This window comes from Stegostoma tigrinum, chromosome 14 (assembly GCF_030684315.1).
Source record: "Stegostoma tigrinum isolate sSteTig4 chromosome 14, sSteTig4.hap1, whole genome shotgun sequence".
In the NCBI taxonomy this organism is placed as follows: domain Eukaryota; kingdom Metazoa; phylum Chordata; class Chondrichthyes; order Orectolobiformes; family Stegostomatidae; genus Stegostoma; species Stegostoma tigrinum.
The window spans coordinates 78,557,636-78,582,080 of record NC_081367.1 but is presented as its reverse complement, the minus strand read 5'-3'; the positions used below and the strand labels follow the sequence as shown (position 1 = coordinate 78,582,080).

The 24,445-nt window shown below is 40.1% G+C and overlaps 1 protein-coding gene across 9 annotated transcripts in view; it reads right to left on the bottom strand.

The window, feature by feature from the left end:
* The window catches only part of mecom (MDS1 and EVI1 complex locus), a 992,273-nt gene that overhangs the window by 54,318 nt on the left and 913,510 nt on the right, over nucleotides 1-24,445 (bottom strand). For 6 of the 9 annotated variants that reach the window (XM_059651242.1, XM_059651243.1, XM_059651244.1 and 3 more), the window contains 2 exons: nucleotides 15,657-15,683; nucleotides 12,529-12,695 (listed from right to left, as the gene is read on the bottom strand). In XM_059651242.1, coding sequence (XP_059507225.1) covers nucleotides 12,529-12,695; nucleotides 15,657-15,683 — 194 coding nt within the window. The remainder of the gene's footprint in view (nucleotides 1-12,528; nucleotides 12,696-15,656; nucleotides 15,684-24,445) is intronic. The other 3 variants (XM_059651246.1, XM_059651247.1, XM_059651248.1) reach the window with 1 other exon arrangement.

Here is a 24,445-nt window from a genome sequence, read left to right as displayed (position 1 = left end):
ATTATATCTCTAATTTGTGTTCTATATCTAAACCAATGAGGGAGAGCATCCCATTTGCCTTCTTGACAAGCTTATCTTGCTATACTGCTATCTTTAAGGACCTGTGTACTTGCACAGCAAGATCTCTCACATTATCTCCCCCTTTCAGTGTATTCACATTTATTGTGTATTCCTTTTACTGTTTGACCTCTCGTGATGCATTACTTCACACTTAGCAGAGTTGTACTCCATCTGCCACTTTTCTGTCCACTCCACCAACCCATCTACATCATTTTGGAGACTACAACTATTCCCTACACTATCGACTAACAGCCAATTTTTGACTCATCTACAAATTTCCCAATTGTGCCCCCATGTTCAAGATGAACTCATTAATGTATTAAACAAACAACAAGGGTCCTAATAGGAAGCCCTGCGGAACAGCACTTGAAACAACTTTCCATTTGCAAGGGCAGGCATCGACTATTACTCTTTGTTTCCTGTTACTGAACCAAACTTAGATCCGGTTCAACAGCATTGCATTGTATCCTTTCTCTACCCAGCCTGCCATGTGTGACTATGTCAAATGGCTTACTAAACTCTACGTAGGCAATATCCACTACACTGCTCTCATCAATCCTACTTATCAGTTCCTCATAGAATGCAAACATATTTGACAGGCATGACTTTTCCTTAACAAAGCTAAGCTATCTATCCCTCACTGGTCCATGCCTTTCCAAAATGAGTGTTTATTAAATCTAACAATTTGCCTGCCATTGAAGCAAGACTAACTGGTTTATAATTGTTTACCATTTCCGTTGTATCCTTTTAAGCAACCACATTTGCATTTCTCTAGCACCTTATCTGTGCCTTGCAAAGACTGGAAAACAATCCGCAGGGCATCCATTATTTCCTACCTGACCTTCTATGAAACAATCCATCTGACCCTGGCAATTAATCCACTTTCAAAGATTCCAGTTCCCCTAGCACGTCTTCTTTCATTACCATTATTTTATTCAATATTTCATTCTGCTTCTCTTGGATTACTGTATCATTTTCTTTGTGAAGGTGGAGACCAATATTCATTTAAAATTCTTCCCATATGCTGTTTGTTTGATGTATTGTTGTCACATATACAGAGGTACAGTGAAAAGTGTTGTTTTGTGTGCTATGAAGGCAGATTACACCATAAAAAGTGCATCAGGGTAGCAGAACAGAGCGCCGAATACACAGTGTTATAGCTGCAGAAAAGGTATTGAGACAGAGATCAACATTTGACGGGTCAATTCAAAGGTCTGATAACAGTGGGGTAGGAGCTGTTCTTGAATCTGTTCATATGTGTGTTCAAACTTATCTTCTGCCTAACGGAAGTGGTGGAAGAGAATATACTGGGGTGAGAATGGTCATTGATTTTGTTGCTTGCTTTCCTAATGTAGCAGGAGATGGAGTTAATGGATAGAAGGCTAGTTTGCGTGATATCCTCTGCATCGTCACACGAGTTCCCTTCCTTCATCTCTGATAGATCTTACTTTTTCCTTAGCTATCCTCTTGTTCTTTACATACTGGTGAGGCATCTTTGGGTTTTCCTTTATCTTGCTTGCTAATAGCTTTCTTCATGCCATCTCTTTGATTTCCTTTTTTTTAATTGATCTCTTGTACTTTCTGTACTCCTCTCGGCTATTTGTAATATTGAGTCTTTATGACTTCTTTTTTGTTTAGTCTTTCCCTGTAACTTTCTAGACAACCATGGGAGTCCAGATTTGGCAGTACCATTCTTATTTTTGGAGGGGGCATGTCTTCTTTGTACCCCAGGGATCTCACTTTTTAGCGCCTCCCTCTGGTTTATCATTGCTATATCCTTAAACTGTCCTGTCCAGTCCCCCACAACCAAATCACTTCCAAGATTTGTGAAATTTCCATTCCCCCAGTTTAAAACATGTACTCCTGATTTATCATTGTCCTTTTCCATAATGCTAACCCTAAGCAAATTGTGATCAGTATCCCTGATAACGCGTCCACTTTGATTTCACCCTGTTACCCATCCTCATTTCCCAAAACTAAATCCAGAATTGCCTCTCCTCTCATTGGGCTTGTCATGCATTGTTTTAGAAAATGGCCTGGACACAGTACATGAATTCTTCACCCTCAATGCTATTTATATTGTTTAAAACCCATTTGCTAATGGAATACCAAGGAGTAGAGCTGGATGACCACAGAAATGCTTTTCTGAAGAAGGGTCTAGGCCCAACACATCAGCCTTCCTACTCCTCTAATGCTGCTTGACCTGCTGTGTTTGTCCAGCTCTACACCTTGTTATCTCAGATTTTCAAGCATCTGCAGTTCCTACTATCTCTGCTATTGGGATACTTAAAGACTCCTACTATTATCACTTTCTTATGCTCCCTGGCACTATTTGGGGGTCTGTGGTATACTCCTGGTCATGTGATTGCGCCTTTTTTTGTTTCTAAGCTCAACTCACAAAGCCTCATTTGTTAACCAGTTTAGTATATAATCCCTTTTTACAACTGTAGCTGATCCTTTAATCAAAATTGCTGCATCTTCTTTCCTTTTTTGTCACTCACTCTATCCTGCATGAAAGGTTTATGTCCAGGGATGGTGAGCTGCCCCTCCTTTGATCAGGTTTCCTTTATAGCAATGAAATTGTGCTGCCATGTGTCTATTTGAGCCCTTGGTGCATTGTTTGTAATACTCTTTGCATTGATATACAAACAGCGCAACTCTGTCAATTTCCTTCGCTGGGCACTTTTTAATTCTCATTTCTTTTGTCTTTCTGAGCCACTGATTACATCACTAACTAATGTTCTCTCTCCCATTTCCTGATCTGCATCTGACCCATCTGAGCTTACACTTTCGTTCCCATCCCCCTGCATACTGGTTTGTAAACGTCACCAATGGAACTAGCAAAAACCCCCTTGAAGATATTTGTCCCAGCTCTGCCGAGGTAAAACTCATCAGGTCTGTACAAGTTCTATCTCCCCCAGAAACAGTCTCAATGACTCAAGAATCTATACCCCTCCCTGGTACATCATTTCTCCAATCACATTCATATGATCTATCCTCCTTTACTTGCTCTCATTAGCACATGACACTGGGAGTAATCTTAAGATTACTTCATTTGGGGTCCTGCATTTTAATTTATCTCCTAACTTCCTATATTTAGTTTTTAGGTCCTCATCCCTTTGTTTATCTGTGTAATTGGTACCTATGTATACCATGACGACTGGTTGCTCACCTCCCTAATCCAGAATGTCCTACAGCTGCTCCAAGACATCCCTGACTCTAGAACTAAGAAGGTAACATATCCTCCTGGATTCACATCTGTATCCACAGAAGGGCCTGTCTGGGCCCCTTTCTATTGAATCTCCTATCACTATAGACCTGCCGCTCATTTTCCTCTTTTTCAGCGTAGCAGAGCCATCTGTGGTGTCACAAACTTGGCTGATGCTGTTGTCCCAAGAGGCCGTTTGCCATTCCTACTAACAGTATCCAAAGTGGCATTTCTGTTTGAGACGGGGATGACCACAGGGGACGCCAGTACTGCCTTCCTGAGCCATTTACTCTGTATGATGGTCACCCATTGCCCTTTTGCCTGTGTGGTCCCCAGCTTCTGTGTGACCACCTCACTAAATGTGCTGTCCATGGAATTGTCAGTGTGGCAGACGCTCCACAGTTAGTCCACGCACAGCTCCGGCTCCAGAGAACAGTGAGCCAGTAGCTGCGATATAACAAAGTGTGGAACTGGATGAACACCAGTCAAGCAGCATCTTAGGAGCACAAAAACTGATGTTTCAGGCCTAAACCCTTCATCAGAAAAACCAGCATCTGCAGTTCCCATTATCTCTGAGCCAGTAGTTGCAGCTGGATATGCATCTTCCTCGCATAATCTTCAGGGACACTGGAAGATTCTCTTACTTACCACAATGTTCAAGAAGAGTGCACTACAGGTTTGAGGTCATCTGTCATGTCTTTGCTCCAGATTAAGCTACTTACTCTCTTTTAGAGAATTTCTTAAGCTAGGGACCCTTTTCTATTTCAAACACTTCTATTATCTCCTATCTTTGTTAAATCTAATATATTATGCTTGAAAAACTGTAAGGAAGTACTCTCCAGGTATCATTTACCACCATTCTGTTTGCATTGGGACTGTGACACTTTCTGAACTGCTTGGGCTGAGACCGAGCACTGCACTCAGTCTTTCATCTTCACCCACTCCCTGTCTCACTGAGCTCCCCGCTTTTACCCAACTCCAAAGCACTCTCGTTTAGCCAAGAAGCACTCAGTGCACACTTGGGTGAGTGACAGAGGGAGCTTATAAGGGGATTGGAGTTTTAGTTAGTCGTGTTATAAGCTAATGGTTTAGGTAACTTTAGGTACATTTAAGTCATCATTGGATAAGCATATGGACGTACATGGAACAGTGTAGGTTAGATGGGCTTCAGATCGGTATGACAGGTCGGCACAACATCCAGGGCCGAAGGGCCTGTACTGTGCTGTAATGTTCTATGTTCTATGTTCTATCCATTTACAGTTATAGTTAATTATTTGTAAGAAATAACAATTCTTGTTTGGACAAGAAACCCCAGTCTGCACTTTCTATTATCCATGGTCTGAAAAAAAATTGGGGAACAGTGCATACCTTAAAAAAACTTGAATGTTTGGTCTGGTTCCTGGAATAGCAGGGTGAGGTTTATGGTGTGCTATTCCAGCAGGCTGTTAGGAAGTTTAGGGTTTTGTGGGCTGGAACTGGATTGGAAACAAATGCACTGAGAATATGGATGTTGACTGATAAATAAACAGGTGAAAGTAAACACCTGGCTCTGTACTGCAGTTAAACACGGCTCTGGTAACAGGAATAACACAGTGTGGAGCTGGAGGAGCACAGCAGGCTAGGCAGCATTAGTGGAACAGGAAAGCTGATGTTTCCGGTCGGGACCCTTCTTCTGAAGAAACGTCAATTTTCCTGCTCTTCTGATGCTGTCTGGTCTGCTGTGCTCCTCCAGCTCCACACTGTGTTATTTCTGACTCCAGCATCGGCAGTTCTTACTATTTCTGGAAACAGGAAAATATTTCTTGCAGGTGGCAGAGTTGTCCCTACCAGTCTTAAATTTTAAAAAACAAAGTTGATTGACTTGGTGGGTGAACTGAAGGTAGCATTGCCTGACAGAGCTAAAAGGATAATTGAGTTGCTAGCACAGCACTTGGGTTTAGGGGAAGTACAAAATGGCTGAGAACTTTGGTCATGAAATTTTGGAATCAGATTATGGTCAGTTACAATTAAAGCAGTTTAAGAAAGGATTTTTAAAAAAAGAGATTTCAGAAATGGAATGAAAAACAAACAATGGGATTTTTTTCCCCTTTATTAATTCATGGGATGTGCGTATTGCTGGCCAGGCAGCATTTATGACCCAGACAGCAGTTGAGGGTCAACCACATAGGTGTGGGTCTGGAGTCACATGTAGGCCAGGCCAGGTAAGGATGGCTGTCTCCTTCCCTAAACAGAGCCAGATGGGTTTTTCCAACAATCAACAATGAATCTATAGTCACCATTAGATTCTTAATTCCAAATATTTATTGAATCCAAATTCCACCATCTGCCATGGCAGGATTCGAACCTGAGTCCCCAGAATATTGTCTGGTCTCTGGATTAACAGTCCAGTGATAATACCACGAAGCCATCACCTCCCATGAGAAAGCCAGAAAAGAATTGCAACAAGAAGAGAAAACAAGTAGAATGAATATTAGCATGAAATGACACAGCTGAAACATGAGACAGATGTGATGCTGGCTTGGTGAAACGAACCTGAACTGTAATTTTAAGTGCAGTAAAGAAATGTTTAAGTTTTTATGGTCTCTACTAAAATTTGATGTAAAAGACAGGGAGGCATTCTTTGTGTCATTTGAAAAAATGTCTGAACAAATGAATTGGGCGATTGAGAACTGGACATTGTTCACGCAGACAAGTTTGACTGACAAGTGAAGCATTGGAAATGTGTGCTTCACTGTCAGAGGAGGCTTCTCAGGATTACAATGCGATGCAGAAGACTATTATAAGCTGCATATGAGTTATTGATTAAAAGCTTCAAGAATTTAAGGAAGCAGTTTGGGAAAATCTGTACTGAATTTGAAAGTGCCAAATAAAGTAATTTTGACAGGTGGATAGGAGCATTCAAAGCTGAAACCATATATTGAGATCTCAGAGAGGTTAGTCTCTTTGAAGAAATTAAAAACTTACTACGTTCTATCGTAAGAATTCATCTTGAGGACCAAATGATTACAACTGCTAGACAAGCAGCATGAATGGTTGACAATTATAAGGTGATGCAAAAAAACTAAATCCTTTTTTCCATCACTCTAATGAATTTTAAAAGGATAGCAAATGAGAAAGTGAAAGGAAAGCAAGTAGCCAGGGTAAGGAATGGATGGCAGAGATCGGTTCAAGATCTCGTCCTCAGGTCAGAAAGGCAGGTGCTGAGGGTGGAGGTGAAAATCAGAAGCTAAGATGTTTACATTGTAACAACTTCAGATGCATTCATATGGAATGCTGGAATTTGAAAGGGAAATAGCATTGGTTTCTAAACTGAGGTCAGAGGTAGTTTCTTTACTCAGAGAGTAGTAAGGGTATGGAACGCTTTGCCTGCAACGGTAGTAGATTCGCCAACTTTAGGTACATTTAAGTCGTCATTGGATAAGCATATGGACGTACATGGAATAGTGTAGGTTAGATGGGCTTCAGATTGGTATGACAGGTCGGCACAACCTTGAGGACCAAAGGGCTTGTACTGTGCTGTAATGTTCCATGTTCTACGAATGGATCAGGGAGACTTCATATCGGTTATCGTCATAGAGTTTTACAGCATGGAGACAGGCCTTTCAGTCCAACTCTTCCGTGCCAACCAGATATCCTAAATTGATTTTCCCCCATTTGGTACAATTTGGCCCATATCACTCTAAATTCTTTCTATTCATGCACCCATCCAAATGCCTTTTAAATTATGTAATTGTACCAGCCTCCACTAGTACCTCTGGGAGCTTGCTCCATATACATACCACATTCTGCATGAAAAAGCAGCCCCTTAGGTTCCTTATAAATCTTTCCCCGCTCACCTTAAACCTATACCTTATATTTTTGGGCTCCTCTACCCTCAGCCTATCCATCCCCTTTATGAATTTATAAACCTCTATAAGGTCACCCTTAGTCTCTGACACTCCAGGGAATATAGCCCAGTTTATTCATCCTCTCCCTATAGCTCAACCTCTCCAATCCTGGCAACACTCTTGTAATTCTTTTCTGCACCCTTTCAAGTTTAACAACATTTTGCCTGTAGTAGGGAGACCAGAATTGAATGCAGTATTCTAAAAGTGGCCTCACCAAAGTCCTGTACAGCTGCAACATGACTTCCCAATTCCTACACGTAATGCACTGACCAATGAAGGTTATGTATTGATTCTCTTTAGGTTATAGAAGGGAAATGAGATCACCAAAAAAGATCCATATTCAATTCTACAGTTGGAAGTTTGTATTGATGGGTTTGGCAATACTTCATTCCTTTCTAAGATTGATCTATTGAAGGGGTACTAGCAAATGCCATTAACATCAAGGACTGTAACAATTCCTATTTTTGTCGTACCAAATGGATTATACCAATGTCAGATGATGTTTTTCAGAAGAAGCAATAGCTCAGACACATTCTGGAAGTTTACGAATCAAGTCAACTAGAGTTTGTAACTGTGTGGTAGTATTTACATGATACTGTAGTTTATACCAGCATTTTCAATGTGAGAACTGTAATTCAATGCAAGAAGTATAACAGGTAAGGCAGATGAACTTAGAGCTTGGATTAGTACTTGGAACTATGATGTTGTTGCTATTACAGAGACTTGGTTAAAGAAGGGACAAGATTGGCACCTTAACATTCCAGGATACAGATGTTTCAGGTGGGATCGAGGAGTGGGACAGTTGCACTACTTGTTCATGAGCATATCACAGCTGATGTAGGCAGATTTTGGCAAGATATAAAAGTAACAGTGTTGTTTTTGTGGGTGATTTTAACTTCCCATATATTGAATGGGATTTACTTAGTGCTTGTGTTGCAGATGGTACAGAGATTGTAAGGAGCATCCAGGAGGGTTTCTTGAAACTGTATGCAGACAGTCCAACTGGAAAAGGGGCCGTGGACCTAGTATTCGGGAATGAACCTGGCCAGGTGGTCAACATCTCAGTCAGGGAGCCGCTTGAGAACAGTGATCACAATTCAGTAAGCTTTAACGTACTGATGGATAGATAACTGGAGTTGTCAGGTGAAGGTGTGAAATTGGGGTAACGCTAATTACAACAATATTAGGCAGAAATGGAAGAATATTGATTGGAGGCAGATGTTTAAGGCAAATCAACATATGATATGTGGGAGGCTTTGCAGCGCAACATTGGACGGAAAAGTTAGATAATAATTTTTGGTCCCACCAGGAACTCCACTCCCCTTCTGACGCCGAACCATGCAGTTTGTTTGTGAATTTGACAGCGCACAAATGCATTTCATTGCTCCAATCTGGATCAAGCTTCAACCCTCAATGCCAGCTCATTATCTAGGGCTGCTCTAATTTCAACCCCACTGCATCCGAAACACCCATCTACAGCTTTCTCAGTTCCTGATTCAACTATTCTTACCCAAATACCTTACACAATACTAACTGATTCAGAATATCACTACCTAAATCCCATTCACCTATTCTGGAAACCTTTTTTTGTTTCCATAACACCTCAATTTCAAAATCTTCTCACATTCATTCAGATTCTTTTGTGGCTTTGTCCTTTGTTACCTTGCAACCATCTTCAGCCGCACATCACTGACTGGCATTGGCCCAGTGCATCTTCTCCTGCTATTGAACTGACACAACTCTCACTTCCATTGAAACCAATGTGATCAAGGTGATCTACTATTTCATTCATTTACTGTCCCAAGTAAAATTGATCCCGAAAATATCATGACTGTTTCAAAACTGAAATGCATCACACCTTAACCCAATAATCCATTCTGTTTTTACTCAAAGGGCTGTGTCTTGTATGCAAGCTCTATGATTAATAAAATAATAGTCCATTTTAGCAAACAATAGTAACTTCAGGACTTGATATGATCAGCCTAAATATTAATAAAACTGACTTTTGTGGTGTTGGCAAGTAACACCTCAATTGGGAGCAGATTTCAAACAAGTGTCATTTTTGTTAGATCTAATTAATTTGTGAGATGTCAGAATCATTGACTGGACCAATATTTATTACCCTTCCCTAATTGTTCTCGGGAAAGTAGTGAGCTGCTTTCTTAAACCGCTGTAGTCCGTGTGCTGCAGGTTGACCTACAATGCCCTTAGGGATGGAAATCCAAGATTTTAACCCAGCGATACTGAAGGAACAGTGATATATTTCCAGTTCAGGATGGGGAGTGGCTTGGTGGGGAACTTGCAGGTGGTGATGTTCCCATGCGTCTGCTGCACTTGTCTTTCTGGATGGTAGTGGTTGTGGGTTTGGAGGGTGCTGTCGGAGGAGCTTTGGTGAATTTCTGCGGTGCATCTTATAAATGGGACATACTGATGCTACCGAGCGCTGGAGGTAGGGGGAGCTTTATCAATATGGGAAAGGGTGTAACTGACATGTTCAAATGAAAAGCACTAGAGATTTCTAAACCCAGCGCTATGATCTAATAAAGCCTATGTTCTTTGCTAAGGTCTTATTCAACAGTTTGAGTATTACAGATATTTGGAGTAGATGTAAATGCCACTGAGGAGAGGATAAAGTCTATGGAATTGATAAGTTGTGAAAGTATTTAAATCCTCTATAAAAATAATAACAATTAACAAAATCCTGCTTGTGTCTTTGAGAGATTAAAGAACATTAATATATAAAATTATTTATACCTCCAGTCCTTTAAAAATTATAAAGCACAGGCTGTTTGGATTGAAGTTGAAAATAAATCTTACAATAACTGATTGTTAATATTTCCCTAAGAGCCAAGATTCAGCAAACGTTTGTTCTCCCAAAACGGGCGCATTGTCCACCATTCATACTGATGGATAGTCAGTACAATGACATTGCTTCAGCACCCAATGTCATCACACCAGTTTCTGATAAAATTGAAAATGTGCAGGTGCTGAAATCAGCAGTCCCTTCTCAATTTCGAAATCCTTAATTAATAAGCTATTAAGCTTGTTAGCAACCCAACAATCCACATTTTTGTTACCCATCTATAGTGTTGGTTCCCAGAACCCCTAAGTTACATATTCACACCAAGATGCATGTTCTACTGTGAATCTAACTGCAACAAAATTTCAACAATATGCTATTTCTACCTTCATTCAAAGTCAGAAGCGCTGAATATTTTTTGTTATCTAAAACTGCTATGGAAAACCAACCCTGCTATTAACTGCAAACTGCAAGCATGAGGGATTATGGGTGGGGACCAAGTTTCCTACATGATTACATTTAGTCTGTTTCCTTCCAATGGCTATTAATTGGCCACCAGATGCTTAATACAGAAAGTGCAGGGTGGGGGTGACCAAGAGCGTCCCTCAGTTTTAGCTTCATCGCCCTCACTCTGCTGGGAAATGGAGGATTTGGCTCATTACATCATTATCAATGGTAGGCAGTTTTTCATAATTCACAATTTTCTCAGCAAGGGGTCTTAATTTCACAGTTTGATAGTTTAAAAAGCTATTTAATTGTCTTTGATATGGGGTCACGTGCACAGTTGTGAATCCAATTTTTATAAATAAAGAGTTAAGTGCTTGAGGTAATTTAAACAAATTTAATGGACTTTCATGTGTGTGTGTGTGAGTGATTATTTAATAGTGTGAAATCTGTAATAGATACTTACACCTTTATTTCATTTCATCTCAACACAGCTTCTGAGGTTTTCCGACAGTAGGCATTGGGTAAGTGGGTATGGTACAAGGAACAGCAAGACAGGTTGCCATGTATTTGCATTATATTGGAAGTGGGGGGTGATAACTTGCCATGGGATGGTTCAGAGGCTTGAATTAACGTAAGGTTTCATCGTGGCTAAGGGGTGATGGGGTGTAGGATGAGTGTTAAAGGGTCTAAAATATCAGGAATGAGGAACTTTTAAACAGTCATCCTCAACATCTGGCAGCCTGTGGCCACAGCTGATTTCCATCCATGGGTGACAGATCTAACTCCACTTTGTACTTGTACTGGCCCTTGGAGTGAAAATAGAATCCGAGGGTGAGTTCTCTCCACAGGGAATTGTGGCTGGTCAGCAAAATTACTGACTTGCGCTACCCACCTTGGGAGCAAAAATCCAGCCCATCATTTCAGTCATATTTAGTTGACAAGGTTTCTCCCATACCTGCTAAACAAATCTAACTCACAATTTAAGTTACTAGTTTCTGTGGAAGGTTGTTCATCTGAAACGTTGAACCTATTTCTCTCAACAGATTATGCCTGGCAGGCTGTGTATTTCTAGCATTTCATATTTATATTACATATAATTTTAGCTTTCTCTACAGAGAAACCATAATGTCCATGGTCATCTTTACTACGAATACATTCAGCGGTGGTGGGAGGATGTGGAGATGCCGGTTGGACTGTGATGGGCAAAGTCCAAAGTCACACAACGTCAGGTTCTCTTCCAGCAGGTTTATTTGAAATCACAGGCTTTTACAGCACTGCTCCTTAGTAAAGGGGACTTCACCTGGTGAAGGAACAGTGCTTCAAAAGCTTGTGATTTCAAGTAAATCTGTGGACTACAATTTGTTGTCGTGTGACTTCTGACTTTGTCATTGAAAATGAACATACTTAATAGTCAGGAACTTGCCAAAGGTGCAGGTGGTACTAAGCTTTGCTGAGGAGTGGCATCATTTTACCAGGAAGGCGGATAGTTTGCAATTAAAGGATACACCAGGAGGATGATGTTCTCCTCAATGTGGTAATTAGATTCCTTTTTGAGCAGTGCTAACGTCAATCTTTTGGTTGATATTGAAGCTCCAATTCACTTAATCAAAAGCTTAAGCTGAGTTACTCATTATCACACTGCCACTGAGCAAAAAAACGACAGAACTGTAAATGCTGGAAATCAGAAAGCAAAACAGAAATTACTGAAAAACTAATAGGTGTGGCAGCATATGTGAAGAGAAAACACAGTCAACGTTTCTGGTCCAGTGAATCTTCTTCAGAACTAAACTAATGAAGGAATGTCACTGGACCTAAAACATTAACTGTTTTCTCTCCACAGATGCTGCCAGACCCGCTGAATTTTTCCAGAATTTTCTGTTTTTGTATTACCACCGCTGTGAAAATGTATGCTGATGATTGGCTTCAGTTAACTGAGAATATAAAATTTGATCATTTAATTTTGGAAGACTTTAATCAATTTAAACCTTCTCAATTTTAAATCTTGGTACAACAAATTATGACTGCCATTTTGTTTATTTTGTTATGGCAGTTGTGGAAGACAATGAATGGAAATTATAAAAATGTTACTGCTAACTTATTTTGCCACGTGTGGAAACCGAAGTTACCTGCAGGTATATCGCTCCTTCCCTTTTCGCAGTAGGCTTTCAGGAATGACAGATGGGGGAGCCCTAAAATCAAACATCGAAGGGACAGACCGCAGTAGGTCATTGCAATCTGGCTTGAGTGCACTGAAACCTTCCAGCTTCTCGGCCATGTTCTCAATCGCTGACATCTGGCAGATAGGGAAGAGAAAGAAATTATATGTTTTTAAGTGTCACACTTCAACTAAAAACACAGGTATTTCGTTTTTCAACAGTGTAGCCAAGTAAGCCAGGGTTTGCAAAATTACTGACACGTTTTGAACTAGATGTATTTTCTTGCCACTGAGATTACTATTTAAGAATATCATGTAATTCGATCTTACAGTTTGTTGATAATTCCCCACTGCACGAGATAATTTATCAGTGATGTTTCTTTTTGATTTGGCCCTTCCTCTTGCAATGGAAGCTAATGTATTTATACTTCCCCAATTAATTATTTTCATTTACTGTAAATATCTTTATTCCATAACCTGTGGACTGCTCCAGCCGCCCACCCTCTCCCTTTCACACTATAACTCTCGGTGCTAGTTACAAATTGCATTGTACAAGGCACCTCTGCCAATTTGTGAAATGTCTTTCATCAAACATTTGAAAATCTCCAAGGAAAGTCTAGATGCATTTACTTGTCACACAGCAAATGTGAAAGCACTGGAAGGCACTAAGGTCTGCCTGCTCTCAGGCTTGATTCATAATCATTCATAGCTGCTAAAACATTCCCTGCACAATGCAACTGGACAGCACATTTGTCAATATGAAGGATGCTGACATCACAGATCAAAGGGCAGACATTGGTAATAATGATGCTGCAGTATGTTACAAGGGAATTCTACCCAGCCCCCAACTCTTGTTTAGTCAACCCACTGATTTGTAAATATATATTATATTCTACGTGATGCTATATGCAAGATGAGACTTGAAAATATATTTACTTACTGTTTGTATATATTATGAACATATTTAGAGACAAAATGATTTGTTAAACATGAGTGCAAATCTATTGAAACAATTTAATATGATTGTATAATAATTAATACATTGCAAAAAATGAAACCTTTAACCTGCAACACCTAGTTATGACAAATGGGTAGCAAGTTCTTACAGTACTAGTTAAAGGAAAGGATAATGAATACATAGGAAGTTATTTTATTAATAATTCATACTCAAGAGCAGTTTCTGGATAATGGTTTGGAGATAAATCACACTGAGAACAGGAACAGTTTTTTATCCAAATAAAATGTGTAGTTAGTATGCCGACCCATTTTTAGTAGTGTAATATCCATCTGCTGCAAGGGGGATTTAATGTTAATACGATCGGTAGGGTTCAGGAGAAGGTTGATGGGAGGTGGATATCTCAGCAGTGCTCATTACATCATAAGAGAAGCTGGAATACATTCAATAATCCTTGCTGAAAGTCTTGATTATGGCTCTCCGAACTTAATAAGGAAGGTACAGTTGCTATCATTTTAACAATGTTTTAAATTTGCTGCAACATCTCTTTAGAGATAAATTCTAGAAATTTTTAAAAAATCAATCAATCAATCATCACTTTTGTTTCTGCAATTGTTCAAAATCACATTTGTCAGTAAGGGGCAATCACAATTATTTTTTAAAAATTAATTTCACCAGTGAGGACCGAATGAAATGAAGGAAATGTGTTGCATTTTTAACAGAGAAAACATTTTTATTAGAAATCATCTTACATTTAATGTTTGTCATTTCTGTATGTTATATTCATTTGAAGTTAATATTGTTGAACATTCAACAGTATGAACAGCAGATATATTTAAAATTAGTTTTTAATAACTTTTAAAGTTAATCTTACTAATGACAAGATGAAGTAAGGAACATTCAGAGTATTTAACCTTCAAATATTCTGAGAGAAAGGAATGCTCTGATCAGCCTATTAGACAGAATTGGAAATATTATTTTGAATACTACAGGTAATGACCAGATCAGTTGCATTGCCATTCAAGTGACAGTAAGTCTAAGCAGGAATCACTAAGAAATCAAATTGGTTTTAGCAGAAAGTAAAGCTTTTTTTTCAGGATTCCAAGGGGTAAAAAATAAGGATGCTGTAATCTTAGACAGTACAGTAACCTATCTGTGATGCTTCAGCTTTAACAGTCATTGATCTCATTATATCAAAATCCAGATAACATCACTGGGCAGCAAAAAATAATAATGTAAAGCATTCTTACCAGCAATGCCCCTTTACTAGATCAAGACAGATGAGGAATAAATTAAGAGCCTTCACATTTACAATATAAAGTAATTGGTTATATTAACCATCATGATGTGATCAGATTTAGATTGACTTTTCAAATTCCAAAGAAACATTGAAGAGGAAAGTATTATTTCTGTAAAGCTAAGGTTTGATAACAGCTCATATCAAATCAAATAGCTTAAAAAGCCCCAACATATTTGTTCAATGATCCCCAGGGAGTGAAATCACAGAAGTTACTGCCCTATATAGATGTAAGACATACTTAATATCAGTGAATGACAATATTACTTAGCAGCAGAATAATTTGTGATTTACTTTCTCACAATCACTGATCTTATCAACAGCCATATGTCTGAATAAGGAAATAATGCCACCTCCTTCTAATCCCACTGAGGCTGTTAACCTTGTACTGATGCAATCCAGCATTTAACTTTATTCCCAGCACAAATCAAGTATGCAGACGTCGCCATTATTGGACAAAAGCAAATATTTTTAACCTTCTTTTGTGAAAGTAAAGATATGATCAACAATGGACTAAGCAATTATTGCAAACTCTGCTATTCATGGATCTAATCTGTTGGTGACAGGAATAAATACAAGTGGCTTTTGAGAGGCCCTGCTATCGTTTGAGTTACCAGATGGAGTGATTTATAACTTAGCCCACTGTGTGAATTACTTTAATAGTGCTTGTGATTATGGTAATGCAATCTGATCATCAAGTGAAATGGCAAACATTTACATTTTTATTTGTCCAGGGTAGGAAGGGATGTGGGGGATTTTAAATCATTGTGAGTTATGTAGCATTTAATAAAGCTTTCATTCAGATCCTTATGAATTATGGTTTGGAATCATAAGCAGAGGAACTTACCCAAACTCTCTGATCAGGCAAGCGGAACTAGGGAGTAGGACCAAAATACAAAAATAAATTACAATCCACAAATTGTGTCTCTTTCAGCTGCCATAATTGTTTACAAATGACAAATGATATTGTTTGCATGTCTGCTGATGAGACTTCTTTCAAAAGTCCAAACATCAAAGTAAATAGGAAAGCCTCAAATTACCTCTTGCAACTTTTTTGAGAGATTGAAGACACCAGGTTTGTTTCCCTTCTTGTGGCAGAAACCTAGATGTAGCATCAAATAAGTAATGTCCAGGATAGCTAGATTCTGAAACATCATAATTTCTACTTATTTACTGCCATCTGATTTTTTTCTATTCCAGTGGTTTCATGGGATTTATTTTGGTTCTAGATTTTGCTCAGGATTTTTTTAAATTGGTTTCTAATTTATGTTCTTTGTTAAAGTTGCTGTAAATTGCCTGAGATGTTTTACCACATTAACGGCGCTATATAAATGCAAGATGATGGCATTGTTGCTATACTGTCTAAGGTTACCTTTACTGCTGGTGTTGGAGTATAAACAAAGCCAATTAGAACATATTATTTAAATGCTATTGAATTCATTGGTACTACTCATTACAGGCAAATTTAAATAAAATCAACTTTCTATACGTTCTCGCACAACCTTTATTTTGTATACAGTTGTCAAACTATCTGCACAGTGCCAGTACAAAATTACGTTTATGAAATTCAATATCAGTCAAGGTGTCCAAATGTTGTGCCCAGCAATACTGCATTAACTACATACATTTCTGAATTTGTAATTAAAACCAATTAACAGCATAGCTCAAAAATTCTAACATGAAGAGCTTATAAAATCTCTTTCAAAAAAATCAAAATAATCAATTTTTAAAAAATGAAACAACTTCTCTCCTTTTCAAAATGAACCCTTCAGTTGGGTAACATAATTCAGTGCACCCTAAATTTGCACCTTTGGCAGTAAAGTAATGGAGAATGAGAAGGAGATTAAATTTAGTGATTGTGTTAAAAAGAGGTGTACTCAAACTCATAAAATCTTTCAAGATTGTAATTTGTGTTATTTGCTGGAATGTTTGTGCCTCAGAAAATACAGCAAAGGGATTTACTCTGCCATAACTATTTAGTAATTAAGTTAAACCTGTGGGGTCCTGTCCCATTATGCCAGAAGGTCAGTCAACAGAGACTGGAGGCAGGAGGGTTCAATCACTAAGCATTAACTTGTACTAATAAACAATACAATGCGAGCAAATCTTACTATTCTTCCTTTGAGGTTAACTTGTAAGAGGCAGCAACTATAGCCAGGAAGACTACTTGTGAGTACAGCAAATTCCATCCTAGAACCAGCTGTTGGAGCTGAAGTGACAGTGTGCAGCCGGATATGGAAAGCTTATCAAAAATTTTATTCAAAGATACATTGTCCTTCGTTTTTCTTCAGTGCATAAGAAAAAGAGTTTCCATAATAATTGCAGGGCAGAAGTCTCAACATTTCTCCAGAAAATTGGCCCTAAACAAATCTCTACCAATATCCAGCCTAACTTTAGTGACTCTGGGTAAGAATTCTGTCAAAGGGGATGATCAGCCATGTGCCAATCAGCAGCAGTTAGGTAGTGGACAGTGAATATCATTCATACTTAAAAGAATGTGTGATTGGTAATCACCAATGAGATTTCCTGAATGTGGCCCTAATAACTGACATTATCACAGGATTTCTATCAGTTGGTGAGGGCTCAAAAGATTGCTTTTATCGATATTAACGGTCCTCTCCTATGCTAGTAGTGTCGCTACCTGCAGGCTAGGAGGCATTGGATTATGTCTACTTGTTCCAGGGGTGTGTAATAACATCTCTGATTGGAAATATGTTTATAGAAAATATTTATATGGTTACATTCAACAAGTGTTGTTTGTGTGACCATGTCAAGCTGGATCTCAGCAATTAAAACAAACAGGCTAGTGCAACATTTGTAGATGTTAAGAGTATTTTTTAAGTTTTGTAGAAAAAAGCAAAAATATCAAGTAAACTAGTGGGAGTGTATGCAGCAGAACCAGTTGGCTATCTGGACATTTAAGCTAAGATGCAAATTATTAGCCTATAATCAAGTTATGACATAGCATTTGTCTATTTGGCTTATGGCAGCTTAAGCTCTGCATTATTACAAATATAAACTCTAATAATAATCCATAGCCCTTAAATTCACATTCTAATCATCTCAGTTATCATTTTGATTTATAATTATTTCATCCATCTTAAGAAAACCATAATATTTTGCCGATGGACCCTTAACCAAATTATCACATGAATATCAGTAAAACATGTTACATAAAAATGAAAAAGGCCATCACACAACATATTTCAGTTACCAAGGTAACTATATTACTTTAGCTTTGAACAACTGTACATAAATCAGAAATAATTTCCATGCCCATTCTTTCAATTCATAGAAGTGACTTAAGAATTGCAAAGCTTCAATCCAGTGGTTATTTTGCAATCAATAGTCTGGAGCACTTCATTTATCACCGCTCCATTTATTTATAGCTGAGAGAGAGAATTAACATGAAATCCACCCAGTTTAAAATTCTACCACAGTTCTGGCAGGTTTTTTTTGCCAGTTGGTGATCAATCTGTTTAGATGAAAGAGAGGTGGAAAATGCAGTTTGGGATTCTCATAAATATTTCAAACTGCATTTTTAACTACCTCAGTCAAAAGAACTCCATTCCCGTTTTCCCTGGTTAAAATATGAATGGGGATGGGAGCCGATAATGAAGAGACATGTTTGAGGCTGTGGAATGTGAATGTACTCAATTTCAGGTATGGGGACTGTGCTCAGTGCATATTTTAAAAATGCAACAGTTTTTGGAACTGGCCTGCTGAAATAGATATATCAAATATTGACTTCCCATTAAAAGGATGGTGGACCTTGGTTTTTATTTATTTCACAGACTAACAAATATATTCACAGTGACACCACAGACAAGATCAGCCTGCTTTAAATCAATAATGCTACATATCCTATTTAACCCCACAGAGATCCCAGAACTGGAACTGTTCTGGTTGTTCCAACTTTATTCAAGAAAATCGACTTTTACTGTTCAAAACCATTGCTCAATCCAGTTTGTACCAGTAGCAGGATGTTAAAGATACAAGTATTCTTTATACTTTGCAAATTTTTGGAGGGGAAATTTGAGTGCAGCTAAGCAATGGAGCAGTTTTTACTTTGATACTCTCAGTTCATTTGTTACCACTGAAACAAAACAGTTTGATAATCTATATCGTTGTCTTTGCAAATGTTTGTCATTCGACATTTGACAAAGTTGGAGAAGTGCCGTATATCACATTGTCTAGATCGCAATAGAATCCTAAAATGTACATGAGGAGGTAACATTGCTGCACAATTAGATATGAGGTAGTAGGATCATACTTATAAGATACGTGGGCATGTCACAGGGATGATCAGCATTATAACAGTGTGAAGCTGGATGAACACAGCAGGCCAAGCAGCATCTCAGGAGCACAAAAGCTAACGTTCTGGGCCTAGACTCTTCATCAGAGAGCGATGATCAGCATTAGTCAGGTTTAGGACAGTGTCAAAGGCCCAATTCATCATTTTGAAGAAAGTGCTTCACTGAAATAGGAAAGAATAAGGAGGGGGAAATTGACAGAAGACTTTCAAATCCAGAGAGATTTTAAGGGGAATAAAAATGGGATTGGATCACATGGCTTCAAATACAGAAGCAGAATGAGAAAACCTTCAGTTGGGTGAATTGCTCGATCTGTTCTGCAACACTCAAGACTCAGAACTAAGAGATAATGGGAACTGCAGATGCTGGAGATTCCAAGATAATAAAATGTGAGGCTGGATGAACACAGCAGGCCAAGCAGCATCTCAGGAGCACAAAAGCTGACGTTTCGGGCCTAGACCCTTCATCAGAGAGGGGGATGGGGGGAGGGAACTGGAATAAATAGGGAGTGAGGGGGAGGCGGACCGAAGATGGAGAGTAAAGAAGATAGGTGGAGAGGGTGTAGGTGGGGAGGTAGGGAGGGGATAGGTCAGTCCAGGGAAGACGGACAGGTCAAGGAGGTGGGATGAGGTTAGTAGGTAGCTGGGGGTGCGGCTTGGGGTGGGAGGAAGGGATGGGTGAGAGGGAGAACCGGTTAGGGAGGCAGAGACAGGTTGGACTGGTTTTGGGATGCAGTGGGTGGGGGGGGAAGAGCTGGGCTGGTTGTGTGGTGCAGTGGGGGGAGGGGATGAACTGGGCTGGTTTAGGGATGCAGTGGGGGAAGGGGAGATTTTGAAACTGGTGAAGTCCACATTGATACCATATGGCTGCAGGGTTCCCAGGCGGAATATGAGTTGCTGTTCCTGCAACCTTCGGGTGGCATCATTGTGGCAGTGCAAGAGGCCCATGATGGACATGTCATCAAGAGAATGGGAGGGGGAGTGGAAATGGTTTGCGACTGGGAGGTGCAGTTGTTTGTTGCAAACTGAGCGGAGGTGTTCTGCAAAGCGGTCCCCAAGCCTCCGCTTGGTTTCCCCAATGTAGAGGAAGCCGCACTGGGTACAGTGGATGCAGTATACCACATTGGCAGATGTGCAGGTGAACCTCTGCTTAATGTGGAATGTCATCTTGGGGCCTGGGATGGGGGTGAGGGAGGAGGTGTGGGGACAAGTGTAGCATTTCCTGCGGTTGCAGGGGAAGGTGCCGGGTGTGGTGGGGTTGGAGGGCAGTGTGGAGCGAACAAGGGAGTCACGGAGAGAGTGGTCTCTCCGGAAAGCAGACAGGGGAGGGGATGGAAAAATGTCTTGGCTGGTGGGGTCGGATTGTAAATGGCGGAAGTGTCGGAGGATAATGCGTTGTATCCGGAGGTTGGTAGGGTGGTGTGTGAGAACGAGGGGGATCCTCTTGGGGCGGTTGTGGCGGGGGCGGGGTGTGAGGGATGTGTCGCGGGAGATGCGGGAGACGCGGTCAAGGGCGTTCTCAATCACCGTGGGGGTAAAGTTGCGGTCCTTAAAGAACTTGGACATCTGGGATGTGCGGGAGTGGAATGTCTTATCGTGGGAGCAGATGCGGCGGAGGCGGAGGAATTGGGAATAGGGGATGGAATTTTTGCAGGAGGGTGGGTGGGAGGAGGTGTATTCTAGGTAGCTGTGGGAGTCGGTGGGCTTGAAATGGACATCAGTTACAAGCTGGTTGCCTGAGATGGAGACTGAGAGGTCCAGGAAGGTGAGGGATGTGCTGGAGATGGCCCAGGTGAACTGAAGGTGAAGACTCAGAACTAAGACTGGTGTTTCTTAATAAAAATCAAAAGAACTGTGGATGCTGTAAATCAAGAACAAAAACAAAGTTGCTGGAAAGGCTCAGCGGGTCTGGCAGCACCTGTGGAGGAGAAAACATTTCAGGTCCGGTGACCCTTCCTCAGAACTGATGGTGGCTGGGAAAACGTCAGTTTATCTGCAGAAAATAGGGAGGTGGGTCGGGTAGGGAGTAAACGATAGGATAGAGCCCAAAGAAAGAGAAAGGCAGTTGGACAGACAAAGGAGTTGCTAACAATCAGGCTGGGAGGGTGAATAGTTGTTCATGGGGACTGTTAGTGACTAACAACAGAGGGTGTGTGGTGGCAGGCTATGTGGTAACAAGGCCTGGTGTGTGGGATGGGGGGCTGGGACATGGGAGAGTTTAAGCCCTAAAATTATCAAACTCAATATTGAGTCTGGAAGGCTATAGGGTCCCCAAGCGAAAAATGAAGTGTTGCTCCTCCAGCTTGCGTTGGGCTTCACTGGAGCACTGTTGCAAGCCAGAGACAGAGATGTTGGCCAGGGAACAGGGTAATGTGTTAAAGCAGCAGGCAATTGGAAACTTGGTCTTTTTTGCGAGCAGATCGTAGATGTTCTGTGAAGCTGTCACCCAGTCTACGCTTCCTTTCGCCAATGAAGAGGAGACCACATTGTGAGCAGTGAATGCAGTAGACGAGATTCTGGGGCGTGTTGTTTCACATGGAAGGCATGTTTGGGCCCTTGGATACTGGGGTGGGAGGAGGTAAATGGGCAGATGTTACACCTTCACTAGGGGAAGGTGCCGTGGGGCTGAGTGAAGAGCCAGTTGGGACTAGGCCTTGAATCAGCCATTAATTGATCACTTAAGAGCCTCAATCAGTAACTGGACAGTTACTGTTTGTCAATGACCTGGGTGACGAAAGTCCTCACCCCTGCCTCTGAAAGGTTTGGAAAGCGCTGACATGTATCAATTCTCCCCACTGTAATGAAGAAGGCACCACCATCAGTCAAATAGCTGTGAACAATTTCCAAAAAAACTGCATGTGCATATGCGTACACATTGCAGATGTTTTAAAGTGAAACCAGTTGTTGTAGAACTTGTCCTGGAAAATAAATGCAGTAGCTTCTATACACCAATACTCACAATCAGTGTGGAAGAAGCATTCAGAAAGCAGTTTTGAAGTAAAACTGCATGACAAGAAATGAATGATACGGCTTATTAGGCACTGTCTTCTCACCACTGCTTTGAATATTGCCTAAACGAATGGATGTGGCAGGGGTTTAATCAATCCTTTCATCACATTATTTGTTTCTCGCTCCAATTAGTGACTGTGAATAACCATTTCTCGTCTGTTTCTCATTCAATTAGTCAGAACACTCTGTGGTTTAATTTGGATGATTGGATTTGCCGCAGCATATTTTGTTTCTTGTTGAGGACTTTGAGTACGAGATATCACAGCAGGCTGCCCTCATGAAATGGTTCACAACTGAGGAATGGGACCAGGATCATAAGTATTAGTCTTGCTCAGGAACTCGGGGAGTCATGAATTCTTATTTTTGTCATTTCTCACCTTCAAACATTTTTCAAAATACACTCTAAGCCCTTTCCCTCACTGGTTATCATCTCCTGTTGGAAAAACAGGAACTAAAAATGCACATCATTGAATTGCCTTCACTTGCATTATTTGACAATCAAAATGGATGTTTTAGTTGATGCTGCATTTCCACATTTTAACCTTTGGTGAATGTTGCCCAACCTATGATTATCAGATGGAGTTATAATTGTGCGATAATAAGATTTGAACATGGGTCACGAGGCAGTGGCTCAACGTTCTCTTCATCATTCAGATTTTATTTCAGGACAGTCATAGAACCATACAGCACAGAACATGTCCATGCCGAACCTAATCTCAAACTAAAGTAGTCTTGCCTGCCTGCTCCTGGCCCATATCCCTCCAAACCTTGCCTATTCATATATCGATCCAAATGTCTTTTAAGTGCTGTATTTGTACACAAGTCCACCACTTCATCAGGAAGTTCATTTCATATGGAACCACCCTCTGTGTAAAAAAAAAAAATGCCTCCCTCTTCTCACCTTGGAAATGTGCCCCCAGTCTTGAAATTCCCAATCTTAGGGAGAAAATAACTACCATCAACGCTACCTGTATCTCTCATCACTTTTTTCAACATCTGTCAGGTCACCTCTCAACCTCCTATGCTCCAATGGAAAAAGTCCCAGCCTATCCAGCCTTTCCTTACAATTCATATCTTTTTTTACACAGCAACATCCTGGTAAATCCTTTCTGAATCTTCTGCAACTTGATTATATCCTTCCAATAATTGGGTGACTAGAACTGGACACAGTATTCTAGAAGAGGTCTCACCAATGTCTGGTATAACCTTAAAATAAAATCTTAATGCCTATACGCAAACAGCTGAGTAATGAAGGCAAGCATGCCAAACACCTTTTTAACAATCCTGTCTATATGTGACGCAAACTTCAAAGAATTATGTACCTGCGCCCCTGGGTCCCTCTGCTCTACAACACTACCCAGGGCAATATCACTAATTGTAGAAGCCCTACCCTTGTTTGTTGCACCATACTGCAATACCTCGTATCTATTCATATTGAACTCCATCTGCCATTTTTCAGCCCATTGACCCATTTGATCAAGATCCCTTTATAATCTTAGAAAACCGTCTTCACTGCCACCAATTTTGGTGTCATCTGCAAACATACTAACATACCTTCTATATTCTCATCCAAATCATTATTTAAATGACAAACAAATGCAGGCCCAGCACCGATCCCTGTGGAACACCACTGGTCACTGGTCTCCTGTCTGAAAAGCAAACCTCCAGCATTACTCTCTATCTCCTGCCATTAAGCCAATTATGGATCCAATTGGCAAGCTCACCTTGAATCCCATGTGGATTAACTTTACTAATTAGTCTACCATGTGGAACCTTGTCAAACGCTTTATTAAAATCCAAATAAACAACACCTACTGCTCTACCATCGTCGAACTTTTTGGTAAATTCTCAAAAAAACTCAATGAAGTTTGTGAGACATGATTTTCCTTGCACAAAACCATGTTGACTATCCCTAATCAATTTTTGCCTCTCTAAATATCCATAATCCTATCTTTTATAATCACTTCCAACAAATTACCCACAACCGAAGTCAGACTCACAGGCCTATCATTCTCTGATTTCTCCTTAGAACCTTTCTTCAACAAAGGTACAATATTGGCCACCCTCCAGTGATTGGGCACCTCACCCTTCGTTATAGATGATCCAAATGTTTCTGCAAAAGGTCTCATGGTTTCCTTCCTTATTTCCCACATTTTGTTTTGGGACACATTAGATCAGGTCCTGGAGATTTATCTACTTTTATATTCTCTAAGACTTCCAGGACTTTCTGTTCTGTAAAGTGAACTGTTTTTAAAACATCAAAGTTTGTTTCTCTGCATTGTCTGGGCTCTGTTTCCTTCTCCACAGTAAAAACA